At 35.6% G+C, this 26,787-nt stretch overlaps 1 protein-coding gene across 9 annotated transcripts in view; it reads left to right on the forward strand.

Annotated features, from left to right (window-relative positions):
• Btk (tyrosine-protein kinase Btk29A) overlaps positions 1–26,787 on the forward strand; it is a 361,167-nt gene that overhangs the window by 153,682 nt on the left and 180,698 nt on the right. For all 9 annotated transcript variants that reach the window (XM_069820854.1, XM_069820855.1, XM_069820852.1 and 6 more), the window contains one exon: positions 13,672–13,866. In XM_069820854.1, coding sequence (XP_069676955.1) covers positions 13,672–13,866 — 195 coding nt within the window. The remainder of the gene's footprint in view (positions 1–13,671; positions 13,867–26,787) is intronic.

Here is a 26,787-nt window from a genome sequence, read left to right on the forward strand (position 1 = left end):
TTTCCGAAGGACAAAGACGTAGCGAGCTCGTGGATTACTGTTTGTGGAAGGGCTGACGAGTTCAATTTAAAAGACTCTTAAGTTACGATTTTTAAAACAAGAATCTCTGTTCTGACATTACAATAACTTCATAAAAGTAAAATACTTGTTGAAATCTTTCTCATGACAGCGGAAACATTTGAATGTACGCATTTACAGTTATTTTAAATATTATTGATGTGGAAATTATTATTATTATTATTATTATTATTATTATTATTATTATTATTATTATTATTATGTGGAAATTATTATTATTATTATTATTATTATTTACATTAATAGTACTATTTTTATTGACACATTATTTTTCTATTTTTATTTATTATTTCTGGGTCCATAAGTTTTTCAAAATTTATGTTGGTTATGCAATAACCAGAGGAAATGACTTTTCGAATGCAACCATTAAGGATGATTTCCTATGTTTTCTTGTCATTTATCTTAATGTTTTTTCTTCCAAATTTCACATAATTTTGTTTATAATGATTGTTCTTTGTGAATTGATTAGTAGGCCGATCTATCCAACCCTTATTTAGAGCAGCTTTTGTTAATACAAATTTATTATTATTATTATTATTATTATTATTATTATTATTATTATTAATTTATATTGTAATATGTTTCACTGGCTAACTATCTTTTGAAAATTAGTTTCATTTCATTTATTTAGGGACACCCTATCCAACCAGTACGGTCCGAAATTTTAACATTTGTGTTCATTCATATTCTGAAACCAAAATCACTGTCAATATAGAAAATATTACTGCCAATAATACGAATAATCATGTAAGTAAAACTGTATTGTCATACAAAAATTTATTTCAATAATGTAATGTTTCTAACAAGTAAAAATAATTATTTGCGTGTGCACTGCTGATGTCCGCACTACATCCAAACGTACCCTATAATGAACCATTTATTGAAAATTAAACACACGGAAACACTAAAAAGTAATTTAACTCTATATCAGGATAGGGACCAGTGGCGGGCTTATGTGAAGGCGGCAATGAACCTCCATGTTCCTTAAAAGCCATGGAGTGTGTCGCGAAATTTTGGAATTGAAAAATAAATTTTATGCCATCCAGAAAGTCTCTTTACAACGCATTTTTTAATTTATAACGAAGTCTTTGATATGATACATTTTATTTGAGACAGACTTTACCAATGAAACGTAAACACCTGCAACAATGCTCAGTTTAATTTTTCTGCCTGGTGATAATTCGAATGGAAGTGAGCGTCTTAGTAATTCGTTTACTCTTACCATTAATAAAAACAAGAGTTCATAATCGTCAGAATATATTGGTCGCTTTTAGTATAACTTATACGGTATGTGTGAGTGGGTGATAGTGCGACTATTTTATCAAAAGCGTTTTATTTAGATTTTATCATGGACAAAATTTTAATGCGAAAAAAACAATCTGAATCAAGTTCTGGGTTAGATGACAGCAGTGCTAATTCAAATAATATGAACGAAATTTCCCTCCAGGGTTTATAAAAACGTACTGCGTTTCGTAAATAGCGTGATTAATACTTGCAATATGGTTTTACCTACCGTCGAGATCGTTGCTTACGAGATTATACAAGCTGGCGCATAGAGCTTGAAAAACGAGTCTGAAGTGGTTCCCTCGTAATGCCAATTCCGCCGCTCGGAGCGCTGTTCTGCCCTATATATTCATAGCAGAACACTTAAAAGACATTGACATTTGGGACATTTAAAGGACTCACCATTGCTTATTAAATGCTTCGTACAATATTTTATGGACAATAGACGTAATTTGCAAACTTCTACTCCTCAATTATATTACAATAAAAGGCTGTCATTCTTGATATTAAAACATATTACATATAAACTGAGGGACTGTCTGCTCTGTACTTCAGTTCATACACCAAACATTTCCGGAAATAAATTAACTTGACATCTTACATATACGCACTATAGCCTACCCTTTTCACCTAATATTATTAATATTGTTATTAAATAAGATATTGCAACTAATTAAGGTACTGCATTATCTTTAATTTCCTTGAATTCATAATTACGCATTTGCAAGAAGGCCTAACTTTTCCCTCTCTTTTTAAAAAAAAAATACGGACGTCACAATAACTGAGAAGTATAATTATTGCGCGATTTTTTCTTGCAGTGGTGAAAACATTTCTATAGGCCTACTGATTAATCTATTGAGCATAGTAATAGTAAACGCTGTAGTATTTTAGTGTGTGTACGCCTACTTAGCTCTTGTAAAACGAAATTTTCACTTTCACTTTCAACGGAACACTCACTTATATTCGGTTCTTGTATCTTGCAGTAAATTATCCATTTGTGATCATCTTTCCAATATAACCTCCCATTGAAACGACCACTTAAAATCATGAGCTAGAATTTATTATTTTAAAAACATTTCCACGCACATACTGTTATAATTGTTATGAACCACAATACAAAAGACAACACTGTGAAATTGGATTAATTTACCACGATCAACATCAATACCGGTAGTATAAAATCACATATAGGCCTAGGCTATATTATTTCATTACTTTATGGTATTAATTAGAAGAACAAACTTCAAATAACACTGTAATATGCTTGGCATATTTATAATATTCGTACTCAATCAGTAATGCACAATTAATCGAACTATTTTCACGATGCACAATGCTTTGTAATGGTACCATTCATCATTTCATAGGGCAGAGAGGCGAACCTAGCGGCAGAAATTGTCATGACTCACAGAGACCTACTCTCGATCGTGCTATGCGCCAGCTTGTGTAATCCCGTAAGCAACGGTCGAGATGAATATAAACAAAATTCCAAGTGCCTTATATGCGGAAATGTTTTGTCAAATCAGTCGACGGTGCTGAATAAACTAAAAATACACATAGAACTGCCGTTTTCAACGTCATAATTGTGTGAATCAACATTTTCTACCATGAAAATAATGAAATGTAAACAAAGGAACAGACTTACGTGATGATTATTTACGTGTTGTCCTGTCAACCATAAGGGCACGTATAGAGAAATACTTTGTAACTTACCAAGCGTAGACTTCACATTAATTTAAATAGGTGAGTTTTCAAAAACGATCATAAAAATCTTTTATCGGACATCGAACATAGATAGGTTGAAATTTTTGACACGTACCTTGGTTTTTTCCTAATGCCACTCAAGTTGCTGCTTGTTTTTTCATTATTTTTATATTGCGTGTTAACACCAACCTATCTACAACACTGGATACCCGACACTACATAGAAGTTGTTTTCAGTGCTTTTCTCTGGCGGAACGCGCTGGAACGGCGTTCGGGCACGTTTTTGTTACATTTTTCATCATGGAACCGAAATATGTGTGAATAAGTATGTTTTCAATATAATTTTTCTTTGAATTTCGCTTAGACCTTGACAATCTTAGTTGGGCGTAAAGGAGGTTAAAAACAACAAAATTCCTGTGCAGTGAACAGTAATCATTTCCCTGTCCGCTTTAAAATATTCTACACAGAGTTCCACCACCTTTTTCTCCAGAAGAAAAGCACTGGTTGTTATTATTATATTGCTATTAATAAAAACAAATAAGCATGTCGCGATATCGTGGGCATTCAGTAAAGTGTGTCGTCAGTCAAAAAAGGTTGGGAACCACTGCTCTATATTAACACAAAACTGAAGTCCATGTCGATTATTAATTTAACTTAATTCAGTATACCGATACGAAATCAGTTCAGATCACCGTCATTGCCATGGCCGACTGCCTAGAAATTAACTTATTAAACAATAATTAGAAGACGTTTTATATTTCTTTAATCTGTGACGTTCTGTTCTGCATTACGTGTATTAGAATCATGACAATCTAATATTGTATTATATATTCAGTTTCATTACGCTTAAACATCATAGGCTATAGATATAAGTAAAGAACATTGTAATATTTTGTATTCCTTAAAAAAAGGAAGAAGATTGACAAGATTCAGTACTTTTAATAATAAAATCGTTCTAATAACTTGTTTCTAAGCAATAAATGCTCTACTATAATATTTCCCCGTAAAAGTAAAATAAATATGAACATAGGCCTACCATTTTAAAGTGTTGTCGACAAAAATTCTAAGAAACGTGGTACTATTCACAGCTGTAATATAATAATTATCAAAATTAAAATACAGTTCAGTGCTTGTTCGTAATATATAAATGATTTCTGAACTGTGTAACTGTTTTTTTTTTTTTTTTTTTTTTTTTTTTTTTTTTTTTTTGCGGTTGTCCATTAATTCATTTTCACCTTCAGTGCACAGAGTTATTGCTGTATCGTCAGCATATTATCATTGTTCGTAATTATAATGTCGCGTAACAAATACCGGTATTTATTTTCATCAACGATGGCTTCGAGTAACATAATTATGATCAGAACCGCCTCAATGTAATGCTTTACGTTATGTCACTGAAGGTAAGGCTGGATCTTGGTCCCAGCGTGACGTCATCTGTGCAAGTGAGAGGGGACGATACCTGCGCACCGCCACACCAGTATTCTTCCACCATGTTGACGATTAAAGCTCGATTCACATTATACGTCACATCACCGTCACATCACGGACCAGCAGCGTTGCATCAAAACATTGTACAATGCGTTTTGTATGGTAGCGTTCACATATACAGGCAACGTCACAGCCCATCAACGGCACGGACCGTCTGGGATTCTCGAGGAGAATGTTTTGATGTGACGTGGACGGTTTGATAGCGTGAATTGTTTATGCTTTCTTCTTCCTCCCTGTTATTTATACTCGCTTTAACATCTTTGGTCATATTGCTAGTATCTTTTGATTGAAATCCGAAGGTATGTTCTATTGTTGTGAACTAGATGGTGACTATATGTATTACTGATTTGTTATGAATATGATTTCCGTTGTGACGAATTTCTTCTCGAATTACACGAGATCCTGATATTTCGGACTTCGTGAACCCAAAATTTGTTATAATCTGACCGTCTTACTGTATGATGAATGAGGCCGATTCAATCTTTTCAGGTCCAGAATGCAAAGTGAGGTGGATTTCATTAAGGGATCAGTTTAGAAAGGCATTAAAAAAGAGGAAGACTAAGAGCGGACAGGCAACCAACACCGAAAAAAAATGGAAATATGAAGATTATATGTTATTTCTGATCCCGTTTATTAAAGAAAGATAAACTATAGGAAACGTTGAACCTCAAGGCAGTGACGATTCGAACAATCAAGGAAAAGAAGAAAGTTTGAACAATGATACAAATGAAGAGACTGCAGAGATTGCTGCTTCACATCCACAGGACTTAAGAAAATCAGTACTGCCAGAAGCAAGAACACTGATCCTCTAGTTACAGGGTCACAAAGGCGTCCAAAGAAAAAGGTGCAGGAGAAGGAAACAGCGTCATCTCTCGTTATGAAATATTTATTAGAAAACAATGAAAAATAAAAGCAATTGACGTCTACCTGCAGTGCGGACCCAATAGATGCATTTTTCAACGGCATAGCTGCCACAGTGAAACAATTTTCACCATTAAGACAAAATCTGGCAAAATAAAAAATTTTCAATATAATTTCTAATCTTGAATACGAAGAAATTCAAGAAAGGATGTTCCAGTCCCAAAGCAATGAGCAGCCTTCGATTTCTTCAGCACCACCAGCTCACTATCAGCATCCCGTGCTGCAGCACAATCAGCTGCAAACAGATAGGGTTTCTTATAGGACGACCTCAACTACGTCACATGATCTGACAACTATGCAAACACCGTCGCCTACACCATCACACGTGTCAGGAATATCATCAGTTCAAACCTACTATTAACAATTTTCCCCTGTGGAATAATTAACGTTTTCCTGTGAGTGATTTTATGCAAGGAATGACAAACAATAATTTGTTCTAATTGACATAATTACTTTTCCACTTCATTGTTTAGACTACAATCTAGAAGGACTTACCTTAAACAAACCATCAACTTTTCTTTTGCTGAAATTGCTTCTCTAAATGTTGTGTTTTGTTTTTGTATTTGTATTTCTATTTTTTGAAGCAAAATATAAAACATATTTTGACATTCTAAAATACTTATAGAAGCAACTTTCATCATCCTCCAACTGTCGGTATAGTGTATGATATTCACCTATATTCTTCCTCTTTCTGAGCATTTCTTTCATCCATATTCTGTTTCGTTTTCTTCTTACGGCCTCTTCTTCGTCCAACAAGACAGCAATCATCTCAAGTTTTTGTTTGCTAAATATAGGCATTGTTCGAGAGCACAGTTCCTACAGTCTTGATGGCGGCAAACTGACGGTCACTTGCCGTTAAATGTGAATGAGTCTGCATTGGACGGTGATGGTCCGTGACGGTGATGTGACGTATAATGTGAATCGAGCTTAATACTTCCCTCTCCGCTCGGCTCGGCTTGGCCGTAGCAACAAAAGAATCTACCTGCAACCCCTCCGCACCGATGGCAAGAATACCTCAGGTCCCAGCGCTAAACTCGTCGGAGGAAGACAGTACCTCTATCAGGAGCTGAGACAGAATGGTCTATGTGTCAGCATCCCTATTGCAATCCAGGCCACCTGTCGGACTCGGACAATCATCGCACATAGAGGGAGCTCAAGGGCCGTCCCAGGCCCAGCCTCGTAAAAGCCAAGCCAAGTTAACGACTCCACCCATTTTTTGACATAAGCGAAGGTATATCCCATTTTTCGAACATCGTCATTCTTGTTACATCATTAAGAATAAATGTGCCCAAACTATTGCTCGTATTAATAATACACTCGTACGATTGCTTTCTTCTCCGTTTACAGTGGCCCTATGCAACCCGTATTTTTAATACATTCGGATTCGCAGTGTTTTTTTTTTTTCATATTTGATTTTGCAGTCAACTATAAACTTAATATTTTTCACACACGTGCACACAATCTCTCACACGCACACATACATACAGATATGCATACATGCATTTAATACATTAAACAATAATGAACATACGAGTTAAATTAAACTAAATGAATTCATCCCAGTATGGACAACGCTCGTATTCGAGGATTGAAAATTGCATTGTAGGTAGGCAGAAAGAAGAAATAATAAACAATAAATTTAAGTAATAAAAATAGTATAGATTACAAACGTAATATGATAAAATAAGTAATTACATTTGTACTAGTTCATAACTAATATTAATAAGATAATAAGTAATAAGATTAGCATTTTAGAAATTAATTATCCACCCCATGTTAATTTTTCTTAACCATTTCTTTTATTTTGAGTTTAAATCCAATTGTACTTATATTTTCTAAATCAAGGTAATGAGAAAGGAAATCATATACAGAGTGATTCACAAGGATTTGCCGTCCTTTCTCAAGACATTTTGAGCAAAAAATGTCGTATCAACATAGTTCCTATTCTCAATATTTTCAGAGTTACACTAATTTAAAGTTGTTTGTAAAATAAGTTTTTTTCTTTAGTTTGAAGGTAGAAGAATAATACAAATAGAGAATGAACCATTCATAAGTATAATTTCTTTAATTGGCAAGTATTATGAAGTAAAAATGTCCTGTGAACTCCTTAGTTGCTTCGTACAGACATCTTTTTCTATTTTAAACTAGAAAATTACATTATTCTTACGCACTTATCACAACAATTATTACAAATCACACCACTTTCACGGACTTAATTAATTGCAGTTCAATTTTGCATCCTAATTTACAGTCTTGGAGAGTTTACAACACATTTTAAAAAATGTCGCCGTCCGCTTGACGGCTTGAGTACACTTGGCCGCACGCTTGTGAACGGCACTCGTCGCTCTACGTAACTGCATAAACTATCTTTGATTTCCGTAGCGCTCGCGTTAGCTGCTTACTGCACGCTGACCAAGATCACGCGTTCACAGCAATGCGTTCCAAAAACGAAACGTAACTCTGTAAATATTGAGAATAGGACCTATGACATTTTTTGCTCAGAATGTCTTCGGAAATAAGGTCCGTAAAGGACGGTAAATCCTCGTGAATCACTCTGTAGCTTTAAACCGTAGTTGAAGCTATGTATAGACCAGACATTTTTCCCTATTTCCGTGAACTGGAAAATTAATATTACTGATATAAAACTTTCAACTTATTTCCATATGTCAAAAGAGGATGAAAGTCCACTATTGTTATTTAAATATTCAATTGTGCGTTCGAAATCAAAAGAATGACTTGTCACATTGCTAAAGTTCAGTTAGTTAAATTATTATTAATAAATTAATAGTGGTGATAATAATTAGTTTTAATAATAATAATAATAATAATAATAATAATAATAATAATAATGTCTAGTATTCATCAATTAAACTCTAAAAACAGGAAGAACTAGAAACAAGCGTAATAACTACTGTTACTATAATTGAATCAGGAATTTGCAGAAGTGACTAAGTCCATATTTTTTTGCAAATTGAGTTTATACCCATTCCTGACTCTCCATATACTCTTCTCGGATTTCAGCATTAAAAGGAACCAAGTCCTATAGAATGTACACATTTAATTTAACGTTTTTATTTATATGTTATTATTAAATAAATAAATAAAATAAATTGTGTATCAACATGTTTTGACTATCATACATCAAGATCCATACAAAATGTTTTTGTTGTTTTCTTAAAATTTACTTTTTTCGGACTTGGTCCCTTTGCAAATTCCTGATTCAATTGTAATCACACTTGTAATAGGTACTTTTTAAATTGTGGCTTTGATTAAATTGCTTACCAGATAAGGGAAACATATTTGCATTTCATTTAGTAGTAATGGTAGCAGTATTTTCTTTCAACTCCGGAATGTATTCATCATCGAGATTCAACGTGGGTGAGAAATGACTGAGAGATCTTGCTTGGAGCCCTCGGTTCTTTTGCATGCCGTAAATATGCTACCCACGAGCCACATCTCTCCTTCCCTCCAGGAGGAAGCCTTGCTAAGAATTTTATCGCCCTTTAACTTCATCGTTCTCGGCGGGGTTTAAACCCGCGAACCTCGGAAGTAGGATCCAACAGATGGCATAGTAACCAGTAGACCACCGGGGACGACTATGTTTATTTTAATTGTTCTTTAAAATCTGTTACGACATAGGCTCTACAGCTTTTGATCAACACGAACTGCTCGAAAAATACACACGAATAGTATCTCCTCTGTTTTTATTTAGAATAGGCCTATTGGATTTACATCCTCATTGTGAACAGTGAAGATTTGTCACCACGAGAAGTAGAGATTGTACCGCCTGCTTAGTCCGTGAGAACTTGTAAGGAACAGAACTTCAGAGGAGTAACTTACTGCCAAATACTGTACTTGGATTTTCTCAGCCATTTCTTCCATTGGCGCTTCACTTTCCCCACATGTTGTTTGTACACTTGGTCAAAATGAAAGTGGCCGGCATCTGAGAGACTAAGTTCGAATCGGGTATTTCCGTGAGCGCTAGGGACACCCAGGCTTTGTTCAAAAGATTTCGTATATTCTTATAGTAGTTATAATATGGAACACAACTATTAATCACTAAAATCTTCCGAGAAAATAATTCATATATGAGGCACCAGAAGCAAAGTGATACAAGTGACATTTTTTTAAAAAGTGAGATAAGTGTATATTCTAAATTCTTAACGTCACTTCTGTTCAGAGAAAAAGTAATATAACTGCAGTTCCAGTCAGTGCTGCTCCATATTCACCTTACTCTTGTATTACAATGCATAGAGAGTTTTGACTGAAAGGCAAACTAATACAAGTGCGTTGTTTACATATTGTTGTTGCGTTTCTTCTGTTTATGACTAATGAATTTGCCATAATGGAGAGAGGTAATATATTACATATTCGAAACATCTTCGTGGAATGCCAGCACACATTGAGCTGGGCCAACTATACAGTGATCCAATAACGATAAATTTTGCTAAGTGGAGCAACTTGCAATATCTAAAGAAATTCATTCCACTCACACACCACTCTTTCTTTGATGATCTGTAGCATGAGGAGGGGCCTATAATAAGAACTGCAGAACGTGGACGTGGAAGAGGAAGTTCAAGGAATACTTGTGGTAGGAGTCCTACAGATGTATTTCATGTCAGAAACACAGATGTTGTAGCAGAGAGAGATGTGACTTCTTCAGATGAGGCTAATGACGTAATGAACAGCGACTAAGGCTGAATTTCATTTAAAATTAAATTAAAATTAAAAATTTTCTTAAACCTCTTCTTTCAGAGTACCAAAAATCACATCAACTGTTGCCCTAGAAATTGAATGAAATATTCAACCAATCGGACATTATTTATTACAAAAGGATCTAAAAATACATTTAAAATTGCAAGCCTCATCCAGATCTCAGATGTTGTTCAAAACTGTCAGATAATATCCGTGTAATTTCTACAAAATAAACAAAGAAGAAATACCAGTCTATATCACAGACACACTCACTGCTAAAACTCCAGTTGTGAACGAAATTCCTCCATGGAAATGGGTAATTCCAGAACATAGCATACAAATTCCAGAAAATCATTCCAAAAATGATCCTCAATACATTCTTAAGTGAGATGCCATGGAACTAATCGGCAGCACATATAAAGATCACCTTCAAATTTATACAGATGGATCTATGACCCCTGATCATGGGACATCAGGAGCAGGGTATTATATTACAAAATATCAAGAAAGTTACTTTGTACCATGTTCATCCTCCTCCAGTCTTGACACTGAATTGTTAGCTATTAATGCTGCTTTTCAGTGTGTTACTCAAATTTCTGAAAAATCTATTTGCATACTTACCGACACCAAGGGGGCTATATTTAATATAATCAAATATGTACCAAATCTTTATGCACATAGAATTATCCCACTTCAGAAACAACTAAATAAACTAAAAAAAAAATCCAAAAGGAAATAACATTTCAATGAATACCTAATCATTGTGGTATACCTGTAAACGAGAAAGTCGATAACGTTGCAAAACAGACAACATATTTGCAACCAAGACCTCTTCAAGTGATATCTCTATCCAATGTCTTTGCTTCAGTAAAGTCTCATTTTATAAACCTATGAATCAACAATTGGGTCTCTTCTAACAAAGGAAAAATTTTACAGTCCAAACCAAATAACCTGGAAATGTACAAAAACTTACCCAGACATGTCCAAACATTTTTAACAAGAACCAGAACATCCATAAAACATAAAAAAAAGTAAATTGAAATCATCAATACCAGTTGCAGAAGACACAGCCCTGCAGTATATATTGACTATACCCCAACTCTGGCTACTAGCAACAGGCATCTATAATGAACACCGATCAAAATACCCCTCATTTCTCATGAAAAACAAGATTTGAAAAGACTACAGTGGACTATAGTGGACTTTATGTTGTCAGCAAACAGCTGGATTTATTATAAAGATTGATTCTTTCGGTTATACAGACACATTTTGTGTTATAATACGTATGATAATAAGGAAGCTCAAATGCTGTTAAGACAGGAATGTTTCAATGTTGTAAGCAGTGTTGTTGTTCTTGCTTTAAATAATATACAAATACTGAAAACCGTTGCACTTATATTACTTCTCCACAAAAAAATTTTCGTGGCAAAATAATACGAGTGACTCTAGGACCCTATTTTACCTAAACTGTTTCAGAATAGATAATTTCTATTTAGAAGTTAAAAAATATAGGTACCAACATATACTACTGTAAATTTGCAGCAGCATAGTCCTGTAAGAGATTTTTTAATTTTCTTTTCAACTTCAAAGTCATTATTTCAAAATTTACTAAATGTCACTTGTATCACTTTGCTTCTGAGTGCCTCAAATGAGATTTAAAACAGACAAATCGTTCAAAGTGTTTAAACAGTGAGTATTGTAACATAAACACTATATACAGTACTATATAACAGGTTCTCAAGTGGAGTACGACCATTGCTCGTTACAATGCCATTCTGACTGTAGTGACACTCTTAGCGTAGTTAGTAGAGCGTTAGCTAAGAATTCGTGAGGTTGCAAGTTCAAATTTTCATGGAGTTATTGTACTTTTTTTTTTAAATGCATCAATGAAAATATAACAGGTTTTCGTCATTTTTTTTATCCTTAGAATACTTTTCGCTTTATTATTTTTTTCATGTTAATAGAAACTTTTGACGTTAGATGGAAGTAACTCTAAAGACGACAATTAGGGGCTTTCATATTAAAATGCTGTGTTAATTATTTATTAATCATCACTGCTTTGTACTCATTGCTTAAGGAACATTCAGTAAAATGAAGGGTTCAGAGCCATAGTGGGCCAAGCGCTATTTATTAAAAACGGAGAAAGCAAGAGTTAAAGTTAAGTGAATACCATAGTTTAATAAAGCTTGACATATCATTTAATTTGAATATGTATATTTTATATTACTTGCTATATGTTTCCATTGAATTATGGTAATAACTTCATTTTAACCCTTGTTTTCTATTGTTTTAGTAAATAGCGCTTGGCCCACTATGGCTCTGAACCCTATGGTGACGGTGAAATAATTGGTAATAATTAATTAGCAAGTTGTGCTACAGGGATTATGATTATTATACTAATCTAAATCCATGATCATGAGGGCCTAAACGTAGTAATTATAAACAAGAAGAAAAACCATAATTCTGATGGCAAAATATATTCTGATTTCCTGGAATTATAACCACAAGTTTTCACCAATTTTGTAATTATCTGTAACATGAATAAACATAAGCAAAATTATTTGATTATATTACCTACACTAAAAAGAGTTGTAAAAAATAAAAGGACAAAACAAAAAATTCACTACGGAGATTCGAACTCGAACTGTCTGCATAGAAATTCAGTAGCTTAACTGCTGATCCACGCCAAGCATGCTGTGGAGATTAATTATTTTATTAATCCCTGCTGCTTTACACTCTATTGCCTAAGAAATATTCACGAAATAATATGTTGACGGTTGTATTGTATTGTGTTGTATTTATTAACATTCCATGGTATTCATACATGCTTACAGCTAGAATATGGAACAAGTCAAAAAACTTAATACTATTATAAAATCTTAATTTATAGCCACAGTCTAGATGAAATATATACAGACGAGATTTACAATATAATCTACTAGTACAACACATAGTTTTAGTATCAATTTCATGAAGTGTTAAATAATTGGCAATAATTAATTAGCAAGTTCTGCTACAGGAAATATGATTATCATACTGATCTAAATCCGTGATCATCAGGGCCTAAACGTAGTAATTGTAAACAAGAAGAAAAACTATAATTGTGATGACAAAATATATCCTGATTTCCTAGAATTATAACCACAAATTTTCACCAAGTTTGTAATTATCTGTAAGTAACATGAATTAACAGTTAAGCAAAATTATTTGATTATATTACACTAAAAGGAGTTGTAAAAAATAAATGAAAGGACAAAACAAAAAATTCTCTACGGAGAATGCATGCTGTGGAGGTAGCCCAAATCAGCGCCTTATATTATGGAGTTAACTAAAGCGGCGCACAGGGGTTTACGATAGTGAACTCTGCGTTCACCCAAAGGGACATAGAAAATTTTCACTGCTCAAGAGACCGACCACTTTCATTTTGACCAAGTGTACTCCCGAATAGATTCTGTAATTTAATAGGGTATAATTAAGATTACATTTACTTCGTGTGTTACAGTGTGTTCTGAGAACTCGTGCCTGAGTGAACGGTACCACATTGGACTTTGGAACGGCAAGCGCTGGACCTGCTGTCGCCTCCTAACACGCTCTGCTGACGGCTGTGACTCCTGCACCTCTTGGTCGCTGGGGTTCAACAAGAACGACTCAGTTGAATCCATCAACAACAATCCGACCTCCGGCTCTCGTCTTACAGGTAAACACGAATTAATATTAAACCCCTAGTATATCGACAATTCTGTGTGTTGACGAAACTTGTTTTTATTGTTATGGGACTTTAGACATCTGGATTCTTCAACCGCGTATAGATATTTCGTTCCATCCTCTGCGTCGTATCGGAATATCTTCTCGTCTCAATTTGTTATGCCAAACATAACTGGATTGCAAAGGGTAGAGTGTGGCACAAATCTACGAGCACTGAGGTCACTCATATGATCCCATTTTGATGTCCATCAGCTCCTCAGTAACTCGTACATTTGGCTCGGCTTTTTGAGAATCAGACCTGGAACAGATACTTCCACTTAGGTCCGGTTGCAGAAACACCGATCAAAATATGATTGGCAATTAAGAAGGGTTTGATTGGCCATCAGTTCTATTTCTGTTGCAGAAAGAACAATCAGTGTTTGATCGGAGATCAGTCTTCCATCAGATTTGATAAACAGATTTTTGCTGGTTAAGTCACTGATCATCGATCAAGTAGGCTATTTATGTTGTTCTGTTTATAATGCAGTTACTGTAATGTATATAGTAAATAGTTACATTGTAACAATATTGTTTTCGACATAATGGATTCTTCTGATGAAGAAATTTTAGAATGAAAAAAAATATTATTAAGAAGAAGGCGTTTCCGTGATAGACATGAATTATTTTTATGTATAATAATAGAGAATTTGAGCAAAGATTTTGGTTAAGTAAGGATTCGTGTGTTTTGTTACTTTCAAAAATTGAAACAAATATATGCAGACAGACAAATCGAAACCTTCCACTTTCTCCAATGAACCAAGTTCTAATAATGCTGATATTTTATGCTGTTGGAATTTTTCAGGCGGTCTCATAAATCCCCAAACTTCAAACAGGGAACGATTTGAAATCCAGAGAGAATTTTCAGCCATGTCAGGATTTTCAAGAGTAGCCTAATATTGGTTGTATAGACTGCTCACATCCCCGTCCAATCCCCTGGTTGAAATGATGCCGAACTTTATCGAAGTAGAAAAGGTTTCTTTTCTGTGAATATACAGGCAATGTGTAGTCTACACCATCACTGCAATTCTGGAATGTTGTAGCCCGTTGGCAGGGTTCTACACATGACAACACAATACTGTATTTTTAACGAGTGGGTTACGAGCTCCATTTGTAAACAGAGAGATGGGAAATGGAATTATTTTGGGTTATGGAGGCTATGCATATTCCAATTTCTTGTCGACTCTCCTAGCAAATCCCACAACAGAAGCCCCCTCACGTCTTTTTGTTTTTTTTTGTTTGCTTAATTTTTTTTTTCACTATATTGTAGTCTATATACAAATAGAATCCGCCTGTTTCCTTTCTACAAAAAGCAACAAAACAGCAAAACATTCACTTGTTTTCCTAGTCACCGCCCACTTGATGCATTCGTTGCCCTACTTTTAAAGAGCATCAAATTGGCTGTGGTTGCTAAATAGTGCTGTTGTCAAATGTATTTCTTTCTCAAATCAGCAATTAGTAAATTGAGACAAGTTGATTGGAGATTCACGTTTGTGCAACGCAATGAACAATCAAATAAATCAGACATCAACTGATTGGCGATCAGGGACTGATTTGATTTGCGTTTCTGCAACCGGGCCTTAGGGTTACATTGGTCCATTGTGCGCCCTATTTATATGCGATGATTTTCCAAATCCGCCAAGTGGCTGGGTGGCATTCGTCAATTCAATGCTGAAAGGTGGGCTATTTTGTCTCAGCTCTGACAGAGCCAGGTTCATCTCCGAACAAGTACCTGATAAACCTCAGTGCCCAAAGCCCCTAGACTTTCCTATATCAGCATCGGAAATGAGGGGAAGGTGCAGAGTGCTGGTGAAATGATATAGCAAAACGGAATTACGTCGGGAAGAACCCTCTGCAACATCTATTTTTTTCACCAAATACGAGGCGTGTCCATAAAGTAACTTTCCCACTCGTCCCACAGCTAGCAAACCATATGTTGCGTGAAGCGACTGCGTGTACGTGATAGAGTAATGTCCTGGCATGGTACATGCGCTAGCCGAACTTCCCGAGTGCTCTCAATAGCTTCGTTGCATTGGTTGAAGATGGACACTCCTATTCCAGCTCCCTTCCCGTGTGAAGTCCTGCTGAAAATTGTCTACAGCAGCAACGCACCATGTGCTTGCTCATGACATTGCTGCTGTAGACAATTTTCAGCAGGACGCCAAAATATGCATGACGAGGAGCGCAGTGGGAGGCCAACCATCATCACAGACGACCTTGTGGAGCAACGCACCATCTGCTTGCTCATGACGTTAGGCCCATAGATCTGGCACAGCTGACGATAAATTTCAATTGGCGCTATGCCCTGTGAATTCAAAACCTTTATCACTGATCGCACTTTACACGCAGAGGGAGCTGGAATAGGAGCGTCCATCTTCAACCAATGCAACGAAGCTACTGAGAGCATTCGGGAAGTTCCGCTAGCGCATGCGCCATGTCAGGACATTACTCTATCATATACACGCAGTCGCTTCGCGCAACATATGGTTTGCTAGCTGTGGGACGAGTCGGAAAGTTACTTTATGGACGCGCCTCGTATGTGACATGGCTCAGGACCGAACCAGGACCACCTGGATGGAGAACCAGCTTGCTAGCTCTTGAGTTACATATGTAGCTGACTCCTACATTACTCAAACCACCAAATGTACAAATTTGAGGTCGCTCAAAATCGAAGTGCTGTTGATGGTGGCCATGTAAGGGCAGAAGCTTCTCAGCACAGATACTTTTCATTTTGCGAGAACAGGATCTGATCTGAATGAGCGAGAAAGCAATGGTGGATTGTTTATAAGATGTCTGGACATTCTCCATTGCTGGTAATAAATAGCATAATGTAATTCTCGACATCTCCTCTTCAAATGAGCAAAAAGTGCGGTGAGAAGATTATCCTACTTGTTGGGATCGTTACAAACAGCTAAACAGATTTAATAAATAGACTACCAATATCTTAATTTCGTAAGGAACCTATTATAGTCCAGGCTTCTTACTTATTCTCCTGATCACATTTATATCAGATTGGCCATCCCCATGTTAAAAATGGTAACATGTAGAAAAAACAACCACCACGATCATCACTGTCGATTGGGAATGACTGCTAGATGGAAGTGCAGTTGCTCCATACAATTCAAATGAGAGCTATAGTGTGACTTCATATGCAGTAGCTAGATGGCATCATAGTGAAATTGATAAACGTTATTGCCGTCAAAGCTCATAAGGCTGAGCAATCTGTTATGCCCGTACAATGTGATCCGGGCTTATACCTAAGGGTTGAAGCTAACCATTTTCTTTCTATTACTACATATACTAATGTATTATAGCGATTTCCTTTTTGGCAGGTTGAATTTTCTATTTCCAACTTTGTTTAAAATTTCTTCGATACTGACAAATATTACAACTGGCAATTACTTTTTAACTGTTACGTTAACAGCATCGTTTGCCTTTGAATGAACTGCCAGTATTCATGAAACGAAAGTTACTAGCGAGTGTTATTTGAAATTTGAACATATTTAATAATTAATAATGATATTAATATTAATAAATGATACAGCAATAGGCCTAATTAATAAATATGTACATTTTAAAGTGGTATTCGATTTTCGGAATTTGCACTAATCATTTCGTGTACTGAAACAAAATAAATTTTTATATTAGAAACCAATGACATAATACGCTACTTTTTAATATTAGATCAGTCAATCATTGATAAAGAAATTAATAAAGTAAAGTAAATAAAACATACGTATTTATTATTGTTTCAGTATATATTTGGTGATATCTGGTAACGTTGGTGACATTTAAAAGATGGCCATATTACCTTCTTGGGAACTAATCTTACGTGAACCCATAGAGTTAGTATAATATAGAGAGCGCAGAAGGCTACTAAGGGGTATCAACATCGAAACACTGACGAGTCACGTGACTTAGGGACGAACGCAGCCGATTTTTGTTGACTGACATACGCGCGTAAAGATTTTTCATAGGAAATACTGTGATTTTTTTTGATCTAGTACAATAAGTAGAAATATTACGTTGTTCCTATTATATCTAGAATTAATGAAGTTCACTCATTGTTTAAACTTCCGCTATTCATCCAATAATAATAATAATAATAATAATAATAATAATAATAATAATAATAATAATAATAATAATCCGTGGCGCTACAGCCCACAAAGGGCCAAGACCGACCAGCCGGCTGCTGGCCTCACGGCCACATGCCGAAGCAGAGGTGGACGATCATCCAACCAGAATGGAGGTATCGTGTGGTTAGCACGATGAGCCCCCCAACCGTTATAGCTGGTTTGCGTAACCGGATTTCGCTACCTATCGTAGCTCCCCAAGTGCATCACGATGCTGGGTGGGCACCGGGCCCATACAGTGGCCGAAATTTCATGAGAAAATTTTTTCCCCTTGAGGACTCGAACCATCGCGCATTCCGTAACACTAGTTCCAGGCAGGATTCATCCAAGAATACGGGTATATATTATTTATTAAACTTAATGCCCAACTTGGTATAAGACCACTGGTCTGCTTACTTTCCGATTTAATTGACCTTCAGACTTGTATTCAGAGTTTTTCATGTCACTTCATTATTAATGTGGTAATAGTTCATCGTAATATTAGTCTCTTTGTAAAACCATGCTGGTGAAGAATTGATGGAAAGGAGAATGTGGCCTGATGTATCATTATAAGAAGAGAAACAAATTGAACAGTTATGCGTGCTTTATACAGTAATAATAATAATAATAATAATAATAATAATAATATAATAATAATCATGATATCGCATGTATTAGTCACCTAGAATGAACTCAAACTGCACTTTATAAAAAAAATCTGATTTTTCGAGAAAGACGAAAAACTTTGCAGTTAGACTCAAAACTGTGATTTTACTGGGTACTAAAGTTAAGGTAGATAAATTGCGAGTTGACTCCATACGAGCAGTTTATCACATTCCCTGAAAAATTTCACACTGATACCTGTCTTAATCCCATAATTCATAATTTAGAGAAAGTGAAGTTTGATTCTAAGTGACTCATATACACTATAATGAAACTAGTTGATTGTACTCTTATAACTACTTCATAGGCCTACTCTTAATACCTTGTTAAATGAAAATGTTTTCATTGCCCTACCTAGTCATTATTGTAATGCAACGAGACTTCTATACAATTATCTAACATTTTATTTGTAACCTACAGCAAAGCAGTTTGTAACTTCACTTTCTCTTCCCTTCAAACCCAAACTATGAACAGAAGTTTATCCAATTTTTTCAAACTATCTTCACTTACAGTTCTGCGTTATTTATTATATACTATTTCATTGTTTAGTTTCAGAATTTTCTTTTTTATTCAACGGGTTACATCAGCTGCTTGTCTATGCGGATGACGTGAATATGTTAGGAGAAAATCCACAAACAATTAGGGAAAACACGGGAATTTTACTGGAAGCAAGTAAAGAGATAGGCTTGGAAGTAAATCCCGAAAAGACAAAGTATATGATTATGTCTTGTGACGAGAATATTGTACGAAATGGAAATATAAAAATTGGAAATTTATCTTTTGAAGAGGTGGAGAAGTTCAAATATCTTGGAGCAACAGTAACAAATATAAATGATACTCGGGAGGAAATTAAACGCAGGATAAATATGGGAAATGCCTGTTATTATTCGGTTGAGAAGCTTTTATCATCCAGTCTGCTGTCAAAAAATCTGAAAGTTAAAATTTATAAAACAGTTATATTACCAGTTGTTCTGTATGGTTGTGAAACTTGGACTCTCACTTTGAGAGAGGAACATAGGTTAAGGGTGTTTGAGAATAAGGTTCTTAGGAAAATATTTGGGGCTAAGAGGGATGAAGTTACAGGAGAATGGAGAAAGTTACACAACACAGAACTGCACGCATTGTATTCTTCACCTGACATAATTAGGAACATTAAATCCAGACGTTTGAGATGGGCAGGGCATGTAGCACGTATGAGCGAATCCAGAAATGCATATAGAGTGTTAGTTGGGAGGCCGGAGGGAAAAATACCTTTTTGGAGGCCGAGACATAGATGGGAAGATAATATTAAAATGGATTTGAAGGAGGTGGGATATGATGATAGAGAATGGATTAATCTTGCTCAGGATAGGAATCAATGGCAGGCTTATGTGAGGGCGGCAATGAACCTCCGGGTTCCTTAAAAGCCAGTAAGTAAGTATGAACAATAATCTGTTTTCAACCTTCGGGCAGGCGAGATGTAGATGGGAGGATAATATAAAAGTATATTTGAAGGAGGTGGGATATGATAGTAGACACTGGATTAATCTTGCTCAGGATAGGGACCGATGGCAGGCTTATATGAGGGTAGCAATGAACCTCCGGGTTCCTTAAAAACCATTGGTAAGTAAATTGTAAATATAAACGATTTTCTAAAATGTTGAGCGTCCTTTATATTGTAAATTTATTTCAACTCAACAATAATAATTCCTTTCTACAATTCACAATTAACGCTCTCATCAACAATAGGATTTTCACTCAACACAGTATTCGTTATAGCATTCCACTGACGACAATGACAATTTACTTGGTCTATTACGAACAACAATGAACTGTTAATCTTAACTAATATTTACAAAGCACTATTTACAAGTCAGAACTGTCAGTTCTCAGTTCACAGTTCTTCTAGCACAGTCACTCGAGTTCACAGTATCTCGAACCACAGACCTTCAGAGACAGCCCACTGTACTCTAACTCAGGTCCCTCCAACTACAGTCCACTGCACTCGAACTCAGGCCTTCGGATATTGACACAGTTGCGGATGCACACTCAAGTCGAACTCCGGTACACAAGACTGGCTGGCTTGCTCTGTTCACTGGCTTACTGACTGAACTAATCATGAATCACACACTCTGTCCGAGTTCACTCGCGTTTCTTCTTTTATAACCACAGCGACGTAGCCTGGAAAGTTCCACGCGTATCCAGACATAGTACTCCAGAGAACAATCCAGATCCCTCTCCTCTCTGCCAGCACCAGATGCGCGCGCAAACTCCCTCGCCGCATAGGCCCTTTCCCCTCTCTTCTCTCCGCCGCGCGCCGTCCCTCAGTGCTCCGCGACTCACGCGCGATCTTCTCTCTTGCGGGACGCTGGTCGTGAGTTCGAATCTCACGTCGCTGTCACAATATTTATTTTTATATTGGTATGAACTTTCACAAACTGTAAAATTTGAGAGTGTATGTCACGTTATTAAGTTGGTACTGATAATTTTGTCGTGAGCATAATCAAAGAAGAGGATTTATCGATATCCTGAAAAAATCATGAACAAAATATTGGATTTACTAGTCCCGTTGTTGTCTCAACTGGAAAGTAGCCTTATCCATATCATTAATGTATGAAAACCAAATGGCTAATATTGAACACTCATCATCAATATGATTTTAGGACAAAAAACATTTGGGATTACTTAAAAAGGGGAAAATTCGTAGAGAAATGCATTCGTACAATAAAAAAATGCACGAAGAATACATAACACAGTGTAGAAAATGAAACTACTGTTTTGTTGGTTTAAATATTGTATTTTTGTCTTTAGTTTACAAATGGAAGGGGTCTATGCTCATTAATGTCCATTTTGAACTTAGAAATTACAAGAACTGAAGAAAAGCAGGGATCAAAGAAGATTAACTACAGAAAACTCATAAAAACCTTCAGAACTGGAAGAAAAAATCAGCAATATTTTAGAAAAGTATCACGGAAGAGAAAATGAAATCTTGAAATAAATTTCTAAAAAACTATAAAAATGAAAGATAAATGATGATGATAAATCATTTAGTTTATGTGAGAATTCAGTATGATATTTACAAGTGAGGTTGAGGTTATGTTAAGAATGAAATGATACGTTTTCTCCTTTCAGGTATTTTCTTTTTCTTTGCATCCATAGCAACAGCACTAGTTGGCCATCACTGCTGCCATAATTGGTTCACAATAGCTTATTGTCATACTTTGAATACATATATAATTAATGAATCACAAGCAAGACCTCACATATAAAAACACTACAGAATCATCTGCAACATACCAAAGTCACGTGAGTTACGTTTTCAATGTTGATACCCTGTGCAGTAGACCGCTCTTTATATATACTAACTCCATGCATCCCCACTATACTACAGTAGAACCCCGATTATCCGTCACCTATTAACCGATTCTCGGATTATCCGACTTTTTTTTCCTAGTTTTTTTTTTTCCTGCAGAAAAAATATGAAGTAATGTACAATATGTTTCTAGGTAATTTTCCAAAAGTACGTTTATTTCAATGAAAGACGGGAAGCAAGTCGTACACTTAGGAATAAAAAGAGAGGTTACTTGAAGGAAAAACTGAATGAGGTAGAAACAAATAGTAAGAATAAAAACATTCGAGATTTATATAAGGGTATAAAGGAATTTAAGAACGGATATCAGCCAAGGGTAAACGTGATCAAGGATGAGAATGGTGACTTGCTTGCAGACTCTCCATCAATCCTAAACAGATGGAAAAACTATTTTGCGCAACTACTAAATGTACATAGGCCAAATAGAAATGATCGGGACGAAATTGAAATACAAACTGCTGAGCCATTTATGCCCGAACCCACGCTTTCAGAAGTCGAAATTGCGATAGAAAATCTGAAAAAGTACAAGTCTCCAGGTATCGATCAAATTCCAGCAGAATTAATACAAGAGGGTGGGAGTGCATTATATAGCGAAATTTATAAACTTGTACTTGCTATTTGGGAAAAGGAAATTGTACCAGAACAATGGAAGGAGTCCATAATTGTACCTGTTTTTAAAAAGGGGGACAAAACCAACTGTAGTAACTTTCGAGGAATATCACTTTTGTTGACGCCGTACAAAATTTTGTCCAATATTCTTTTGAGAAGATTAACTCCGTATGTAGATGAAATTATTGGGGATCATCAGTGCGGTTTTCGGCGTAATAGATCGACTATTGATCAGATTTTTTGTATTCGACAGATAATGGAGAAAAAATGGGAGTATAAGGGTACAGTACATCAGTTATTCATAGATTTCAAAAAGGCTTATGACTCGGTTAAGAGGGAAGTATTATATGATATTCTTATTGAATTTGGTATTCCCAAGAAACTAGTTCGATTAATTAAAATGTGTCTCAGTGAAACATACAGCAGAGTCCGTATAGGTCAGTTTCTATCTGATGCTTTTCCAATTCACTGCGGGCTAAAGCAGGGAGATGCACTATCACCTTTACTTTTTAACTTCGCTCTAGAATATGCCATTAGGAAAGTTCAGGATAACAGGCAGGGTTTGGAATTGAACGGGTTACATCAGCTTCTTGTCTATGCGGATGACGTGAATATGTTAGGAGAAAATAGACAAACGATTAGGGAAAACACGGAAATTTTACTTGAAGCAAGTAGAGCGATCGGTTTGGAAGTAAATCCCGAAAAGACAAAGTATATGATTATGTCTCGTGACCAGAATATTGTACGAAATGGAAATATAAAAATTGGAGATTTATCCTTCGAAGAGGTGGAAAAATTCAAATATCTTGGAGCAACAGTAACAAATATAAATGACACTCGGGAGGAAATTAAACGCAGAATAAATATGAGAAATGCATGTTATTATTTGGTTGAGAAGCTCTTATCATCCAGTCTGCTGTCCAAAAATCTGAAAGTTAGAATTTATAAAACAGTTATATTACCGGTTGTTCTGTATGGTTGTGAAACTTGGACTCTCACTCTGAGAGAGGAACATAGGTTCAGGGTGTTTGAGAATAAGGTGCTAAAGAAAATATTTGGGGCTAAGCGGGATGAAGTTACAGGAGAATGGAGAAAGTTACACAACACAGAACTGCACGCATTGTATTCTTCACCTGACATAATTAGGAACATAAAATCGAGACGTTTGAGATGGGCAGGGCATGTAGCACGTATGGGCGAATCCAGAAATGCATATAGAGTGTTAGTTGGGAGACCGGAGGGAAAAAGACCTTTAGGGAGGCCGAGACGTAGATGGGAGGATAATATTAAACTGGATTTGAGGGAGGTGGGGTATGATGATAGAGACTGGATTAATCTTGCACAGGATAGGGACCGCTGGCGGGCTTATGTGAGGGCGGCAATGAACCTTCAGGTTCCTTAAAAGCCATTTGTAAGTAAGTAAGTACGTTTATCCTTACACAGTATATACTTACTTAGTAGGAATGCTTTGCTGTCGGCAATAGAAATAGTTACTTGTAAAATAGTCACTACCTGGTTTCAAAGAAATTACCCCAAGAACTTTCACAAATCCGTGTACCATTTAGACCTTATCCTTATTATTCGAGTGGCTGTATGTATAACTTCTATGCAGACTGTCTTCCGCAATTGTCAAAAGATAACGCATTGTGTTAATTATCGAAAAAATTACAAATATTTGAGAGGATTGAGAAAGGAGAAACTGTGGTTAATGTTGCTTCAGAGTACGTGAGTACAACTGAAAGTGATGTAATAAAAAATAAGGATAAGGTGTATAAAGTATGTAAATCTCCAACATGAGACTTCTACTATTCTTGTATTTCCACAGACAATCAACCAACAACCCTTGGGTTTTCAGAAGCCATCATTGACAACCGAACTTTTAGTGAACTCCTGATCCACTACAAAGCACGGTAACCATAAGCCCATGAAGGAAATCACAAAATTGTAGGCCAACGTATTATGCATTTAGTGTATGAAAATCTTTCATGACACGGTTTATCCGATTTTTCGATTAACTGTTCAGTCCACCCCCTTCATTAGCACGGATGATACAGGTTCTACTGTATATGCAGACAATTTAGCTCTTCTGGCACTCTCAGAAGATGACCTTCATAGATCTATTATTGAAATAACTTAATAGTGCATCAGTGATTTATTTATAATTTACAACAAGTAGCAAGTAAATATAATTTGGAAATATCAATACACAAAACAAAAAGTATAGCATTTTGTGTTAAAGAACGAGTACAAACTAAAATTTGTGTTTATAACAAGATACTGGAGAGATTAAATTCTTTTTCTTACCTAGGATATAATTTCTGTATTCTGAAAGAAAAGGACATAGTAGAGAAAATCATTAGATACAACAGAACAACAGGCATTATTAATATAATAATAATAATAATAATAATAATAATAATAATAATAATAATAATAATAATGATTTATTTTAGCTGGCAGAGTTAAGGCCTTAAGGCCTTCTCTTCCACTCAACCAGCAAAAAGTATATATACATATGCATGAACTTAACAAAGAATTCGACAATTTGATTTAGATGAGAGTTACATGTATACAAGAGTTATTTACGAATTAAACAACAAAATACTATGAACTATTAATTAAACACTGAAATAAACTGTGTAGCAGAATTAAGCTAAAATACATAGAATGTTAATATATTTCAAATAATATTAGATAATAGAAAGAGATTATTATGAGACAATTTTGAAAATACAGCACTATCAGGGTGATGTCTAAAGAAAGTAGTAACAATGTAGTCAGTGATAGTTTAAATCACAATGATTGGAGTGAAATGCTAATAAGGTTATCTTTTAAGCTGTTTTTAAATGTGTTTATTGTCTTGCAGCCCCTAATAGTTTGTGACAAGGAATTCCATTGACGCGAGGTGGATACTGTAAAAGATGATGAATAACAAGTTGTTCTATGAAGAGGTATACTTAGCATGCCACAGATAAGTGATCTGGTATTTACGTCGTGGTTAGAGTATAGATAAGAGAAACGAGATGAAAGGTAATTTGGTGTTGAGGTGTGCAGAATTCGAAAGAGTAAAGACAAAGAGTGTAAAGTTCTGTGTTCTTTAAGTCGGAGCCACGAAAGACTTGCGAAGGATGGTGATATGTGATCATATCGTCGGATGTTGCACACGTATCTGACGCACATATTCTGAGCTCGCTGTAACTTGACTGACAGTTCAGAACTTAGGTCACTTAACAAAACGTCACAATAATCGAAGTGCGGCATTACTAGGGTTTGTACTAGGGCAAGTTTTAGTTGCTGGGGCAAGAAGTTTCTCAAGCGACTCAAACAGTGAATGGAGGAACAGATTTTTTTTATCGTTTCTTTAACTTGAAAATTCCAACTTAGATTATTATCAAAAAAGAAGCCAAGATTTTTTACAACAGATGAATAAGGGATTAGCGTGTTGTTAATATGTAGATTATTAGTGGAGAAAAATTAGCTCCAGCGCCAGAGATCGAACCCGGGTCCCTAGTTCTACGTACTGGGCACTCTAGCCACTGAGCTCTGCCAAGGCTTAATCCACAGCACCGGATCGAATTTCTTTCTCTTGATATTTTCTCTTAGTGACCTTACTCCATGTTCGACATAGGCTACATATTAACACACATATTAAATCAACTATCAACATACAAGGAGTGCACTCATTTGAGTGACTTGATGGCCGGGACTCCACAGTATGCAATGTTGGACGAATGATGTACGTAAAGATTAATAGAGTTATGAGACCATCTCTTATCCAAAATCATATTAGAATTTAATATGCCTGCACTACACCTTAGCGCAGTCCATATTAAGTTATGGCAGTGAAGCATGGACGTTAAAGAAAAATTATGAGAGCAGAATAACAGTCTCTGGAATGCAATTCATGTGCAGAACAGCAGGATATACGAAGTGTGATCTGAAAAGTAATATTGATATTTTAAGTGAACTCAAAACTGAGTTAGTTCTAGAATATATTCACCAGTATCAAAACTATTGGAATTCCCATTTCCAAAGAATTAATTCACATAGGATCTTGAAAGCTGTTTATATAGTATGGGAGTCAACTTACTGGCTCTGGAAGGAAGGAGGGAAGGAAATAAAGGAGAGGTGTCTGGGAGAG

Source organism: Periplaneta americana, chromosome 3 (genome assembly GCF_040183065.1).
Source record: "Periplaneta americana isolate PAMFEO1 chromosome 3, P.americana_PAMFEO1_priV1, whole genome shotgun sequence".
Classification (NCBI taxonomy): Eukaryota; Metazoa; Arthropoda; class Insecta; order Blattodea; family Blattidae; genus Periplaneta; species Periplaneta americana.